Source organism: Protopterus annectens, chromosome 2.part2 (genome assembly GCF_019279795.1).
Source record: "Protopterus annectens isolate FY-2018-M chromosome 2.part2, PAN1.0, whole genome shotgun sequence".
Classification (NCBI taxonomy): Eukaryota; Metazoa; Chordata; order Ceratodontiformes; family Protopteridae; genus Protopterus; species Protopterus annectens.
Window position 1 is genome coordinate 435,545,083 of NC_056730.1, and position 15,135 is coordinate 435,560,217.

Here is a 15,135-nt window from a genome sequence, read left to right on the forward strand (position 1 = left end):
CTGACCAAGGCACTCCCTTTATGTAAAGAATAGTGCTTCATTTATGCCAGCACTTTAAAGTCATCAAACAGTTAAAACACATCATTCTGCATACTGTAGACCTATGGATGAGTAGAGAGATTTAATAAAACATTGAAGTCCTTGCTAAGCAAAGTTATTGATCCAAATAGTAAAAAAAAAATGATATAGTTATTACCCTACTTACCGCAGAATCATGGTGATGCAATGACTTTTTTGGTACAAATCCACATCACTAAAGCCATTTTCAGTAGTAAAGAAGAATTTTGTTTTGCTGGTGGTAAGTTTTCTTGCAGCATATGTGGGGAAGACCCCCATTCCACCAGCTTATATATGCTCACTCTACAGTCTCACGACAATGCAAAAAAAAGGCAACCTCAGTGATTGCTGAATGTGGTTTTCAGGAGTGTGGATTTGAACAAGTGGCTGTCTGACTGATTGCCGTTGACACATCAATGAGTGTCCCTTGTTTTTTGCAGTCAGAGTTGTGACACACACTTTAGCTGGGTTTAAGCCATGTGAACATTTATATGGCAGGGATCCAAGAGTGGTGCTTGAAATTACTAAAGAATCTTGGGAAGAAGACAAAAGGATGAATTTAATAGTGGTACACAATACTGAGTTAGTCTGCTTCCCAGTAGTACTCCTTACTCAGCCCAATGGAATGATCAGGTTCTGTAATGACACTAGGAAACTTATGAGCATATTAAAGGTTTAATAGTTATTCTATACCTAAAAGAAGTGAATTAATAGAGAACCTAGGAAAGGCCATACACTAGACAAACTTGACTTAACAAAAGTACCATGTACGCCTCTTCCAAAGGAAAGGTGTCCTTTGTAACCCTTGAATGTCTGTTTCAGCACACAGGGTTGCCATTTAGCCTACCGAGAGTCGCTGCCGCCTTTCAGAGGTTCATGTGTACAATATTGATCACTCCCACTATGCTGTGCATTCCTGGATGGCATGGTCACTCATTCGGAGATTTGGAATTTCCCTTACCAAAAGTGCAGTTTGTGTTAGAATACATAAGGCAGACAGGTAGGCAGGCCAGGTTTACTGTCAATGACAAGAAAAATAAACTGGGTATAATGAAAACTAAGCATCTGGAATACCTTAATGGAAGAGGTGTGCTAAGACCACAGCTACAAAAAAAAAAAAAATAGAACCCGTAAAAACTGGTATTAAGCATGAGGTTCCAGGAGGAGGGTCCTGGTGTAGAGGAGTTTTTTTTCCTCCAACAACAGTTGTAAATGGAGGCCGTTTAAGTGGTGGCAGTAACCTTGTCTTGGTGTCTTGAAGAAGCATAGTCATGTTGGACACAGATAAACATTTTGTGTTTTCAAGCACCTTGAAGTGCTGTGTAAGTGTGTCTGCTAAAAGGATGAGTCCTACAGATCCTGCTTTCTAACACTAGAATTAGTATTCTGAGATGAATGTCATGCTAGAAAATGTAGATTACTCCACTTTCAGTAATATGATATTTTATGCTGTATCTAATCTTGCTGTGGGTGCAGAAGGCTTTAGTAGTGATTGCATTTGTGTGTGCTATAAATAAGATGAAGTATTGACTTTAAGACCTAGATATTTATATTTGCTGATGTTAGGAATGGTATTCCCTTTGTGGTCAGATATTTGTAAGGGTGGAGTAGTAGGAACTCTTTGCAGTAGAGAAGACCACCCCATTGGTTTTCATATGCTTAATTAAATTGTTAGAGGAGGACTAGATACAGAGTTTGTTTTGTAGGTCCATGTGTGTGTTTTGCTGTAAATTGTAAACTGGTTTTCAAGGTCATACAGATTTAGTGCTATCATTTTCTGATGGTCAACATTGCTAAGATTTTTTGCACTTTCTAAAAAGATGAGACTTGTTAGCCCTTGCTATTAAGCAGTATATCAAGACGGTGTTGCAGAGTTGTGCAGGTATTATGGCATACGCTAAACACTTGATGGTCAGCAAAAATCTATGACTTCCGTGCAGTCTAAAAAGATGACACCTGTTAGATCTCTCTTGTTCATATACTAACAAGTCTATCTGAAAGGGCAGTAGCGTCGCTTAGGTACAGTGACCTACTCTAAATACTTGTTTTGGTCAGAGATCAGTTTGTCGAAATGGAGTTTTGGTCAGTGATCAGTTTGTTGAAATGGAGTTGGATTTTGATCTGTGAAGTCACTTATTTTCCAAGTATTTTAGACAGTGGAGAAAGCACTTTAGATAGGCCTGAATAAGTTTTCCTGCCTTATGCCTCCTTGCTTTGGAAAGGGTATAATGTTTATATTTTCCAACGGTAGGGGGTCTGTGCCAGTTTTTAAGGGAGTATCGCTAACATGTTAGGGATACTGCAATGAGTGGATCACAGACTTTGAGGAGTCTGGTGCATAAGCCAACAGATGCAGGCTGTGTCCATAATGTGTGCTATCCAAAAAAAAAAAAAAAAAACACTTATTAAGAGACCAAAGAGAGCTGAACATATGTAGTGAGGCCAGATTACTGATCAGCTGTATAGGCATTTGGGTTTATTGAACTTATCAAACATTCAATTAAACATGCTTCAGTTTAATAGAAATGTCAAAAAATGAATTCATCAGAATTGTGTACTCTGGGAGGCTTGTTTAATTTTGTGGAAAGGTGTTGATATTTATTTTTGACATTTAATTAATGGAAAATCAACTGGGTAGAAGCCCATTTTCAGAGGAGGCCTGGGGAGAAAAGCAATGCCTTTTATAAGCATCTTACTGTTTGTCCTAACATGCAGCTTAAATTTGTTGTACTTGAACAGGTGACACAGGACGCCAGGGGGGGAGACTGGGAGACACGTCTTGAGTATAGGGAGCTCCTATGGCAACTAAGATTGAATGCTACAAGGCCCCCTGGCTTGAATGAGAATATCATCATCACTACTGTGCTCAGGCTTAGGAAGGCTAGGCTATAACCAAAAAATAAATGATAGGTTTAAAACAATTCCAGCAGGTGTCATAAGCATGTATTCACCTTATCACATTTACTTTATCATAAATATTTACAATATTTAAAATATTTACAACATTTAAAAGTTTATTTAATTTTTTTATTATACATTAAGTAAGGTTCTTACTCAATAAGAACCCTTTAATAATTTTTAAATGTTTTTCAAATGTTTAAATTATGTCTTTTTAACTACTTATTAGACTAATTGATCAAGGTATCATGTGACTATAAGGGTTACATTTAAATTTATGTTACATTGTACACTTTTTATCTTGATAAAGCCTGGTATTAACCAGGCGAAAGCACTTGATTCACCTGGTTCTGAGGTTAAATAAAAGTTTTTGTTTTTTATTCATTATTTTTTGTTGTCTGATTCTCCTTTCTGTGGAGTGTGTTTGGATTTAGCAACCAAATTATTATAAAACATTTTAAGAACAGTACTATTACAGTCTTCAGAAATAAAGCAGAATATGTCAGCAGTTTAAATAATTATAACAGATTAGACATGATATACAAACATTGGTTAAGAATTGATACACGGTATATGACAATTATTTAATATTTAGAGACATTTTTTGATTGTTGATATTTTAGATCACAATGAACAAGTTAGGCCAAAACCGTACATTAACACATTCAAGCCTATAGTGCCATTTTTGTATATTTCCATTTCACACCCATAGTTCCTTATGGTATTCAGACACTTTTTGGATTTGGATTATTTAACTAAGTGATTTACTAGCTGCTAATTGGAAGTATTAGAAAATGCAAGGAGTTGTTAAAAGATTGACACTATGATTGTTTATCTAGGATATCCTGCAGTAGAAATTAATCATTGTTTTCTACTTGTTATTCATATTTTCATTTTTATGTTCATATGTTCATAACTCAGACCAGTACATATTATTGAGGGGTGTGGTGTGATATACTGCAGTGAGAAACCTGACAATTCATTGCCAATGTCCATTTGTATAACACTCAACCTGAGACACTTCTAGTTGTTTATTAGTAATTATGATAATAAACAGTATTTCCATATGTACTTAATACTTCAAAAAACAACTGACTTACAGACTGTTTTATGACATCAGGTGAAACCTTAGATGATGTTGATTAAAACTACCTTTGATATTTGCACTGTAGATTGCACATCTTGGGAGTTATTCAGTGTTGTTTGTATTGCTAATTATACAAGTAAGCATATGTTTTCATATTTCTGTAAATATCTCAATAAACATGCACTCCTAGAAAAATTTCTTATTGCCATGTTAAAGCTTACGTGTGGTAAAATAAAAATGGTCTAACAATACAGGTCTAGGTTTTACAGTTTCCAAGATATGATAATTTTGTTTATGAAACTTTAGCAAAACACCTAATTTTGGGTTTGCCCAGATTATAATATATTATACAATTTACAGAAAGACTGTGAATGCACTTAGTGTAAAGAACACTCCTTAGTGATAACATTGTTATCTGTGCATTTTTATTGCTACAAAATATTTACATTTATTTATCTTATGCTTTTTAAGTTTATTTTTCAGAAAATGCTCTGGAATGCAGTAAACGTTTAGGCTGCCAGAGATGTGACATTCTACACCACATTGCTGACTTATTCACCTTTTATTGAAGTATGCTTTTACCACACTAGAATAGATCCTTCATGATCAATTAGTTATCTTAATTAAATGTTGTGGTAAAAGTGTATATAGTAACTACTTTATAAGTAATACTTTTGCTGAGTTTAGGCTGAAGCATTACCAGGACTGTATTTTAATGTGCATGTGTTAACTTTCTTGATGTATTTAATTTATTTATTTACTTACATGTTTTTGCATGGAAGAAAAGTGTTACTACTTCCTAAAACAATTCTACACGTACTGAAATGTATATACTATGTAGTGACACATTTTTTGTTTGGATAATAAACTTTTTTCTGTCTTTCTTTCTTTCTTTTCTTTTTAAATTATAGAAAAGCAACAGTCCTCATTAAATATCTTTGGAAAAAACAGAGCTACACCTTTCACTGCTGTAACATCTCATCCAGTCATGCTTATAGGAAAGGATGAAATTTATACAAACTGTATGGCGGTGGATGAGGTAAGGGGCTTCTGTTCTGGTCATAACAGTGTAATTATGAGCTGCATTTAATGGTTAGTCCAGTGAAACAGTCAGCTACGTGTATGTGGCAGCAGAGTGAATTTTACATATATTGTGATATGAGATGCCTCAAAAATTCAAAAGAATGTAAAGAAAAGTTCAAGCAGTGCCCACAAATATCTTTTACAGATAGTAAGCTTTTAACATATGGACATACACATCCTGGTGTGCACAAGAATTATTTTTACATACTACACCCTCCTTTGCAACACAAAGTAGAGCCATCACACCAGTTTAGACTTTTAAGTAGAAGACTTGTTACCCTGCAGTAAGTTACCTGTGCAGTTATGCAGTTCATATTGTTGTCATTATGTCTTAATGACAATATATATTTTATCCTGGTAATACACCACAACACTATGTGACCTTCTTTGTTGCCACTCAGCTTTACTTTTTGCAGTTGATACCCGCCCCCTTTGCTGTGTCTCTACTGTAGTGACCACAATAATGTCTTGTAAGTTTTACAATCTGCCAACCTCCTGCTACAGTCACATCACATGCAGCTCATTCAGTTAATGAAAACCACAGTCCAAGTTTGGTCTAGTATATGTTGACTTGTCTTTTGTACCTTGTTAGCGCATATTCCAAATCAGTGAAATGTATACCCTTACATTTGTTAGTGTGACTGTACTACTACCATCACAAAAGGCTACTGCTTCACATAAAATGTCTTCATATGGCACTTCTAAGACTGTGTTATTGGAGGTGGTCCCACTTGATCCTGTTTTTAAAAGACATATGTGTATCTTCTGCCATTTTTACATTCTTGTTTATACTCTTTGGAGTACAGTATGTGACCATAAATGTATAATGTGTTGACAAACACTTCTTGTTGTGCTGTGGCACCTAGAGAGCTCAATAAAATGTTCCAAGAATTCTAAATTTCCTGAATCACATCTCTGTCCAATGAGATCACTGCTGATGGGAAAGCTTTATTTCCCTCAGCTGCAGTCAGCTTGGAGTAATTTTTGCAAAAAAGGAGGATACTAAGACTGGAAAATGAGAATGAAAGGCATAAATGTTACCAGTTTTGAGATATTGTTTTAGAAATCTTCCTCATTGCTGTGAGCATTATGAAAAACTACTAAAGGAAGTTTTCCTTTAGGAAGCTCTCAGAATACATATGTAGTCGGACGGCGCAGTGGTAGAGTTGTCGCCTCACAGCAAGAGGTTCTCCGGTTCGATGTTCGATTCTTGGCTGGAGTGCCGTCTGTGCGGAGTCTGCATGTTCTCCCTGCGTTCGTGTGGGCTTCCTCTGGGTGGTCTAGTTTCCTCCCACGTCACAAAGACATGCATCTAGAGCTTTTCTCCCCAGGCCTCTGCTGAAAATTGGTCTTGTTCCAAGCCAGACTTTCCCAGTTAACAAATGCTAAATAAATAAATAGTACCCTTGATGAGAATGTCAGTACTTGACAAGTGCTGTACTATAAAATAGTTCCAAAAATTTTCCTTGGAAGTATGCATATTTTCAATTTTTTTGGAGGGCACACAGTATCCCAAGAATAATGTTTCACCTTGATTCTCAAAAATACTTGGTATGTTTGGCAGGGTGACTTTTCTTTGCTTATTGGGACATACTGCAAAAGGAGACTTTCATGAAAATGTTATAAAGATTAACACTGAGTAAGCAATACTCCACTGAATAATGCTGTCAAATATACCAAGTGGAAAATATATGTGAAAGCAGTGGACTAGACTGTATACTGTACTTTTGATAATATGATGCAGAAATAGGTAGTATAACCCATAGTGTGGAATGAGTAATCTTTCACTTAACCCCCCCTTTTACTTTCCTACTCCCAGGAAAATATCACTGTATTTGATCTTTGTATACTCATTCGGCTATTAGCAAACCTCTGCAATCTGTATACAGACTAACTATCTTTTTACTATGAGTATAACATTCTGTTTTAAATGCATATACATAAACTCTCTTGTGCATTAAGTTATACTTTGACTACCTGAATTCACTTTTTAAATCTGTGCCTTCATTCCTATCATACAGTATGTTGGATATCATACCCTTTACCATGTAAATAGTACTATATTGCTGTATTAAACTCTGTACTCACTAATGTCATACCCTTTACTATGTAAATAGGACTGTATTTCTGTGTTACACTTTGTATCGATAGTACTGTATTGCTGTGCTAGTACTCTCTTTCTCTATAGTACTGTACTCCTGTCATAAACTCTGTACTCACTTCTCTCAATATTAAGTTCTTATTTGAAAATTCTTCTTTTTTTCTTTTATGCTGATCTGTATTATTTACTTAATGTGGAGCTTATCTCCCCGGGCCTCTACTGAAAATGGACATGTATCCAGTTGGACTAGCCCGGTTAACAAATGTAAAATAAATAAATAAATAAACACACACTTGGAGTGACATTGTAGTACCAGAAACACTATATCTTTGTTTTCGTAAAGTATGTTTATGCCATAGTGGGTATACAGTACCTTTTGAGAAGTGGATTATTTTTTGTAGACTCTCAAGAATCCATCTTTGTTCTTCAGCATAAGTCATTCTCACTTTAATAATGAGGGGGGTGTATCTGTTTTATGGGTGTTAACTGTTTTTCTGTTATCCTGGTTTACGGCATTTGATATACACAAAGCTCTAAGATAGTTCTTTATGTGTTCTAGTTTTTGTGCAGTTCAGCTAAATAATACATAAACAGATTTTAACAGAGTACTGCTGAGGTTATGTGGTGTTGTACACGCTTATCATATTTTTTTAAAGTGAACATGGGTGAGAATAGTAAAGGGAGACAAGAAACGGGGGGGTGTTTCTAGAGGCAAGCTGATGCAGTACTTATAAATCTAAAAAAATTTACTAAAGAAAAAAAATATAAATAAAAAGATATATATACATATAGTTACACTGCAAACAAGCTTTCAAGCTAAAACACAGTTCAAACAAACCATTTAAATAACATATAGTCATATGAATATTAAGGGCTTCCTTTAAAATAATGTTTCTTAAAACTAGCCCTAAACTATTTAAAATGTGAAGCAGTTGTTGGTTAAATGTTGACACTACTGTGAGTATGTCTGTTATGTCTTGCTACTTATATTTGCTGCATAATGTTTTTATTGATATATCTGCTTTTACAGTTTTTTTTAAGGAAGCCTCCAGTGGTCACATAAGTAAATGATATTTAAAGGACTGTTACAGGCAGAAATTGAAAAAGATATATTTTTTATCTTACCATAAAATTCTACATAATTAAAATCTGTCAGCACCACAGTAACTACTTATTACTATTTTTTCCATATCCATGAATACTAAGCATCATTAGGACAGAAATGCTGACGTGATCTTGTTTTTTTTTTATGCCCATAATGCAATGTGGGGGGCAGCTGATGAGACTGCAACATCCAACACTGTATTCTTAGATCTTAGACCTATTCATGTAGAATAGAAGTAGTAATGAATGCTCAATAAAGATGTCCATGACCATTTTTGCATTTATTTTTACATGTGTTTCATATATATATATATGTGTGTGTGTGTGTGTGTGTGTGTGTGTATATATATATATATATATATCGTTCCCCTTCACAAGATCAAATTCCTATAAACTCGAAATTCATAACCCCGAAGCCAGAATCTCGAGTTTACAGAAACTCGAAAATCTGAAGGGGAAATAAAAAAAAACACCATTCTAATGTTTTTGCAGGTGGGCTTTGCCCCCCTGCACCCCCACACCCCCCTACTTAAGTATTCCTACTCCGAGATGGCACTACAGTGAAGGAAAGGGAAATCTGCCGTTCCACGCTATATGCATAAGTGCAAAACGGAAGATTTACCAGTCCTCCGCTATAGTGCGGTCACACTGCTCTGAGAGGACAGCTGCAAGGGTGCAGGGGGACCTAGCCCCCTGCAAAAAGGTAACTGAGCTCTTTGTTTTCTAACCCTAAACTTCCCATTCACAATTTCATGTGAATGGAAGTTTGAGATTCTGGTCTCGCGCTTATGCATTTCGAGCTTCCATTCATTCGATCGTGTGAAGTGGAACCATATAGATATATATATACACATATATATATATATATTTATATATATATATATATATTTATATATATATATATATATATATATATATATATATATTAATTATATATGTATATATTTATTTATTTATTTCACATTTGCTAACCGGGTTAGTCCAACTGACTTTGCAAACAAACCCATTTTCAGTGGACACCTGAGGGAAAAGTCCCAGCAAATATAAGTAAAGATAAACATACAGGACAAAAACTATTAAAATTAACAATGCAAATATGAAATTAATTATAAAGAGAAAAACAAAAGAAAAAAATATGAACATTAGGGGTTGCACTGATAGCAGTGGTCTAAATTTGCTACATATAAGAGTAAAAACAAAAAGATAATTGTTGTTCAAAAGAAGGAAAATGTACAGAAATTGATAGGAATTGGGGGGGATAAATAGTGTGGAGAATGGGAAGGGGGAGAGAAAGGAGGGGCTATAGTAGTAGAGCCAAGGGTTTAGGAGGTTAGTTTAAACAGAAGTCACTAACAGAGAAAGAAATGAGATGCAACAGGTTATACAGTAGTACAGACTAAGACTACCTGTGGTCAAGGCAAGGGCATCATTTCAAGTTTAGTAGGTGGGATTTAAGCTCCTTTTTAAAACAGGGAAAGGAAAGGTTGGATCTAATATGGAGAGGGAGTTTAGTGAAACAGATATATAATTTTGAGAGACTACATATATATATATATATATATATATATATATATATATATATATATATATATATATATATATATATAGATAGATAGATTAGAAGCTCAGATTTCCCCATGGCATGATGCACGACCAAGAAAGTCTTAAAACAAAGCATGTAGTTTATTCAGGAAAGCTAAGTACCAAAACAAAGCAGACCAGCTATTTTCACCTTAAAATTAGTGCTCATTTAAAATTAGGAATGCAAAGGCTGAGTATCTTAAGCCCAGACAGTCTGCTTCTTTCTAGAACCTTCATGAACTCCCGGAATGAAACTCACTTTCTGGATAAAGGGCGTCATCTACAGTTGATGTCAGTCTGGAGTTTATTGGATCAGGCATGAGGCATCAGAAACAAGAGTCGGTGATTGTTATTGATTACTTTGCTAATTTGGTGCTGTTCCCTACACTTGGGACTAATTTCTTAAGTGATGTTCTCCAATTGTTATTTGGTTAGAAACATCTTTCTCATTTCACATTACTAGCCTAAATTAGGTTAAAAGCATACTGAAGTTCTTAGCAAACCACAATATCCAAATGGATTTGCAGACAGTTTTTGAAAGTGAGTGATACTTTAATGCCTGTCCATTTTGTCTTTATTGTGTGTCTATCTTTAGGCATAGTTCTAACTTTCTGAAAATTAATATCTGTACTTCCCTTTCCAAGAATACCATGTCCAGTTATAGGCTCTCATAGACTCACATATTCTCTTTGAACCTTGACAAAACTGTTACAAAGAGCTGTATTAAAACTCAAGCAATTCACAAATCATTTTAAACACGTCCTTACCTGTGAATATTGACATGGATTCAGAAAAGGCAACATGATAGCTGAGTGAGAGCTATATTCACTAATGTCATGTACTATGTGATTGATCAGGGGTAATCAATTGATGCTGTCTTTTTTGACTTAACAAAGGCATTGCTTGTGTTTTGTGCAAAAACAGGTTCTCCATTCCTGTACCGTAATCTGTTTTACATAGGATAATGTAATTTGCTCTAAATTCTGGTTGTTTTGCTGCAGTGTTTGAAATTATAGTCTAGTCTTTTGTTTCCTTTCTATTAGATTCTGAGCTATGCTTGGAGTGTGGGTTAGTGCATTACCCTGGTAAATAAAACAAAGTCAACTCAAATAGAGCTAAGATACTAAGGGAACTTAAACTGTGTGGGCCTGAGTGAATTGATCTTTTCTGAGTCGAGGAGTGTCTTTTACATGCAGCTTTCAAGTGCAAACGAGTTTCTAATTATCAGACCACTAAACAGATGAGCTGTTCAGATCTCAGCATGTGTCCATGCTGCTCCCTTTATTTCCAAGTTTCGTAAGCATACTTTGCATTTGTAGCCTTGGCCTTAAATTAATATATATATTTATAGCTGATTTCTATTCCTGTTCAGTAGACATTCTGCTAAATGTATGAAGTCTGTATTCACCTGTAACTTGAGTGCAGTAAATGACTGGTTTCTGCAAAGAGGGCTAACCTGCAAATTTCATGGAAACAAAAGTAATGCTTTTGGCATCCTAAAGTAACTTTTCCATAAGAAATTTCTTTTTTTTTTCCAAAGGCAATACTAAAGAGACTAAAGAATAATTTTATTTATGTTGTCTTGCCAGTTCAAGCAATACTTTTCATTTGGCTTACATGTGAGTAAAATAACTGAAAACCAACAAATAAGATTAAAATTAACCAGGAAATCATTGTTTTCCTGACCAAGACTGCCAGAATTGTAGTAGAAAAGATGCATGCTATTGTGCCGCCCTTAATGCAATTTATCATTGTCTAATCAGGGTCAGGTACAAACATACAGACCTAGAAATTACTATGAATAAAACGGTCAGTTTGATTTAGATTGTCCAGTAGTAGATCGTCATTTTACTCTTCTGAATGCAATAGGTTGATTATTTTTGTGATTAAAACAACATATAGACCCAGGCAAACCAGAGTCTTCACTATATAATACCTGAAGGTCTATGGGAAATATGCAGATTACAACACATGAAGACAATCTCAAAGGCAACCACAGAATGAAAATTTTGTTACAATAAAAAAAGCATTTTTTCAGACAGCCAATGTGGTCTCAAGTGTCTCCGTGGGAAATATGCAAATTACCCCTTAAATTATTAAGTTGTCCGAAGGTCCATATAAACAGACTCCCAAGTTCAGAATGGTTATCCAACTATTCGAAGCAGCAACAGGAGCAGTAACTTCCGTACAACAGGAACATCCAGTCTTTATCATAGCCACGAACCATATCTCCTGCCTTCTGCCTTCCTCTATCTCCACCTAATGCACAAGACCAGAACACAACTTATCTCCTCTTTCTTAAGAACAGCAATACACTTACAATATGTAAATTGAACATCACTAACTTTGTAATGAACACTGAATTACATCAACTTTTATATTTATGTAACCTAGTCCTTAAGCCAACGAGGTCCGCTTCTCACATGAGCTGGAGGAATGTGAGGAGATTCAGGCATCGGTGTGGCTATAGATTGAAGCGGGAATTCTACTGGAGCATCTCTTGAAGCATCACTTATCTCAGGTGCACTTGACTTATCTGCCGAGAAGTAAGTGCATGGACCAATTTCCTTTTGAATTTCCACAGGTTGGGAAAATCTTGGATGTGCTTTTGGAACATGTAGCGGATTCTGAATTCACACCTTGTCCCCCTTTTGGAAATGAGGAAGCCGTGCTCCACGTTTAGTATCGGAATATTTTTTCATTTTCTCATGAAGAGAGGAAATCCTTTTACCAACAGTATCAGATTTCACCGGGCATGAAACAGGAGGAGCAAGGACAGTGAGGTGTGATTGTATTTTCCAGCCAAGAAGCAATTCAAAAGGGGAGACACCTGTAGTAGAGTGTGGTGTTTCACAATATACCTGAATGAATTTTGAGACAGTCTGTTTCCAGGATTTCACTTGTAAGATAGCAGAGTGTATGCAACCTTTGAGAACATGATGAAATCTTTCAGTAGTACTGTCTGCAGGTGGGTGGTATACTGAAGTATGTATGTGTTGTATATCTCTTTCTGCCAGAAATCTATGTGGACAGGCTCAGATCACTATCACTCTACTTGGTATGATACAGATTGCTCAGAGGTGATCTGTATCTTGCCTACAAGGCAATCTCAGACCTTGCTCAACTAGAGATGCTCCATATCTGTAAGTCTAACTCCTTGCACATTACCCAATCGAAAGGTTTAAATCTAATATTTGTCGTTAACAAAACCTGCTGGAGAGACAGGTTTGTCTCCCAGAAGCTGCCCCATTTTTGGAATAGACTCCCCATACACACCAAACAAAGTACATCGCTGACCCTCTTCAGGCACAACCTTGATAAGTGGATGGGAAACCACAGATTTATCCCAGGGGTTCTACCTGTGTCCCTCACTGACAGGAGTAATAGGTGCTGATTGAGGTTTCTTTTCCGGGAATAAACTCTTGTCTAGGCTTGTAAGGGCCACAGGGCTATTACTGTAATAATCTGCTATAATCCTAGGTTCCTAAATGCTGCAACAAAATCTGCAGAGATAACATGACATCCATTGTCTGATACAATGGTATGCAGATGTTCAAATCATCTAAAAACTGAAGTCAGGAAGTCTATAACATTTTGAGTAGTGACAGAGGCAGTGAAGGCAACTTCTGGCCACTTGCTGTGATAATCAGTGAGAGTTAGAATATAAAAGCAATTCCAGATAGCTGTTTTAAATGGACCCACTACATCTATGGACAGCTTTTGCCAAGGTTCAGATGGAAATGTAACAGGTTGTAAAGATGCCACTGAAGATTGGCAGTCTTGTCAGAAGATTGGCAAAGTTGACAATTTTTAACTTTGGCTGCAACCATTTCATCTATACCTGGCCACCAGTATTGCTCATACAGCTGCTGTTTGGTTCTCACCATGGCTTGGTGGCTTTCATGAGCAAACATCACCAAAGTGTTGCACAGCAAAAGAGTAACAATGAGACGAGTGCCACGGAACACAAACTTGTCTTGGGCACTGAGTTCATCTCATAATCAATAGTTTGGATCCATGTTTGTGTCCACTGCATTAAGAGAAGAAGGTCAACCACTGATAAGTTGGGTTCTCAGTGCAGACAACTGACTGCAGGAGACACAGGCAGAGGCAAATTCAGCAGGTGACAGGACAGTTAAAGCAGCAGACAACATTGCCACAAACTCAGGTTCACGTTCAGAAATGTCTACAGCAGTGGCAGGCAAAGGAAGCAAGAGAGACAATCAGCAATGTAATTCTGTGACCCAGGATGATAAGCAGCAGTATAGTTGAAAGACAGGAGTCATGCTGCCCAATGTACAATCTGCATGCCTGCCTGGTCAGATCCTTTGGAGGGCAGTAGCTTGGTCAATGCTTGGTGATCAGTACAGAGAGTAAATTTACGACCTCACAAATAAGTTCTTCATTTTTCAGGAGCCAAACACATCCAAGACCCTCTTTTTCAACTGCAGAATATTTCCTTTCAGCAGCAATAAGTGTCCTAGATGCAGGGCAACAGTCTCTTCTGTATTATTAGGGTGAACTAGAACAAGGACATCTCCAAGCCCATAATAGGATGCATCAGTAGAAACTACAGTAGGCAAATCAGGGTCAAATAAAGCTAAGGCTGGACTGTCAATCAGCCACTGTTTCACTGACAGAAAACTGTGCTGAGCTTCCTCAGAGCAGGAAATTGGCATATCTTGTTGGAGGCAGGTACGTAGGGATTCTACAATGATGGCAAAGTGTGGAATAAACTTGTTATACCAAGATGCAAGTCCAAGGAAAGAACATAGCTTGGAAACATTGGTGGGAGCTGGGGCACAGAGAAGAACCTCAAGGTGCTCCTGATCAGGCTGAATTCCTTGTGCTGTAACAGTATGGCCCCAAAAACACAAGCTGGCCTGTTGAAATTACATAGATTCATTTAGCCATAATTCGGCATCTTTTATGCATTTAAGAACTGCTTGAAGTGTTCAATCATGGTTATCATGTGTTCATCCCCACAAAATTATATCATCTCTAAATAGTTTGCAACATTTGGCAACCCCTGCAAAATTGTAGCAAACATCTTTTGAAAAGCAGATTGCGCATATGCTAACCCTTATGGAACCCAGCAAAACCTGAACAAACCGTCATGAGTAATAAGGACAGCAAGTCATGGCTGTCTTCATGAAGCAAAAGCTGAAAGTAAGGACTTTGTAAATCGATGGTAGAGAACACTGTTGTTCCTTTCAGCTATGAT

The 15,135-nt window shown here is 36.5% G+C and overlaps 1 protein-coding gene across 4 annotated transcripts in view; it reads left to right on the top strand.

The window, feature by feature from the left end:
- ARHGEF28 (Rho guanine nucleotide exchange factor 28) overlaps positions 1 to 15,135 on the top strand; it is a 3,217,901-nt gene that overhangs the window by 2,152,759 nt on the left and 1,050,007 nt on the right. For all 4 annotated transcript variants that reach the window (XM_044063941.1, XM_044063943.1, XM_044063942.1 and 1 more), the window contains exon 11: positions 4,954 to 5,081. In XM_044063941.1, coding sequence (XP_043919876.1) covers positions 4,954 to 5,081 — 128 coding nt within the window. The remainder of the gene's footprint in view (positions 1 to 4,953; positions 5,082 to 15,135) is intronic.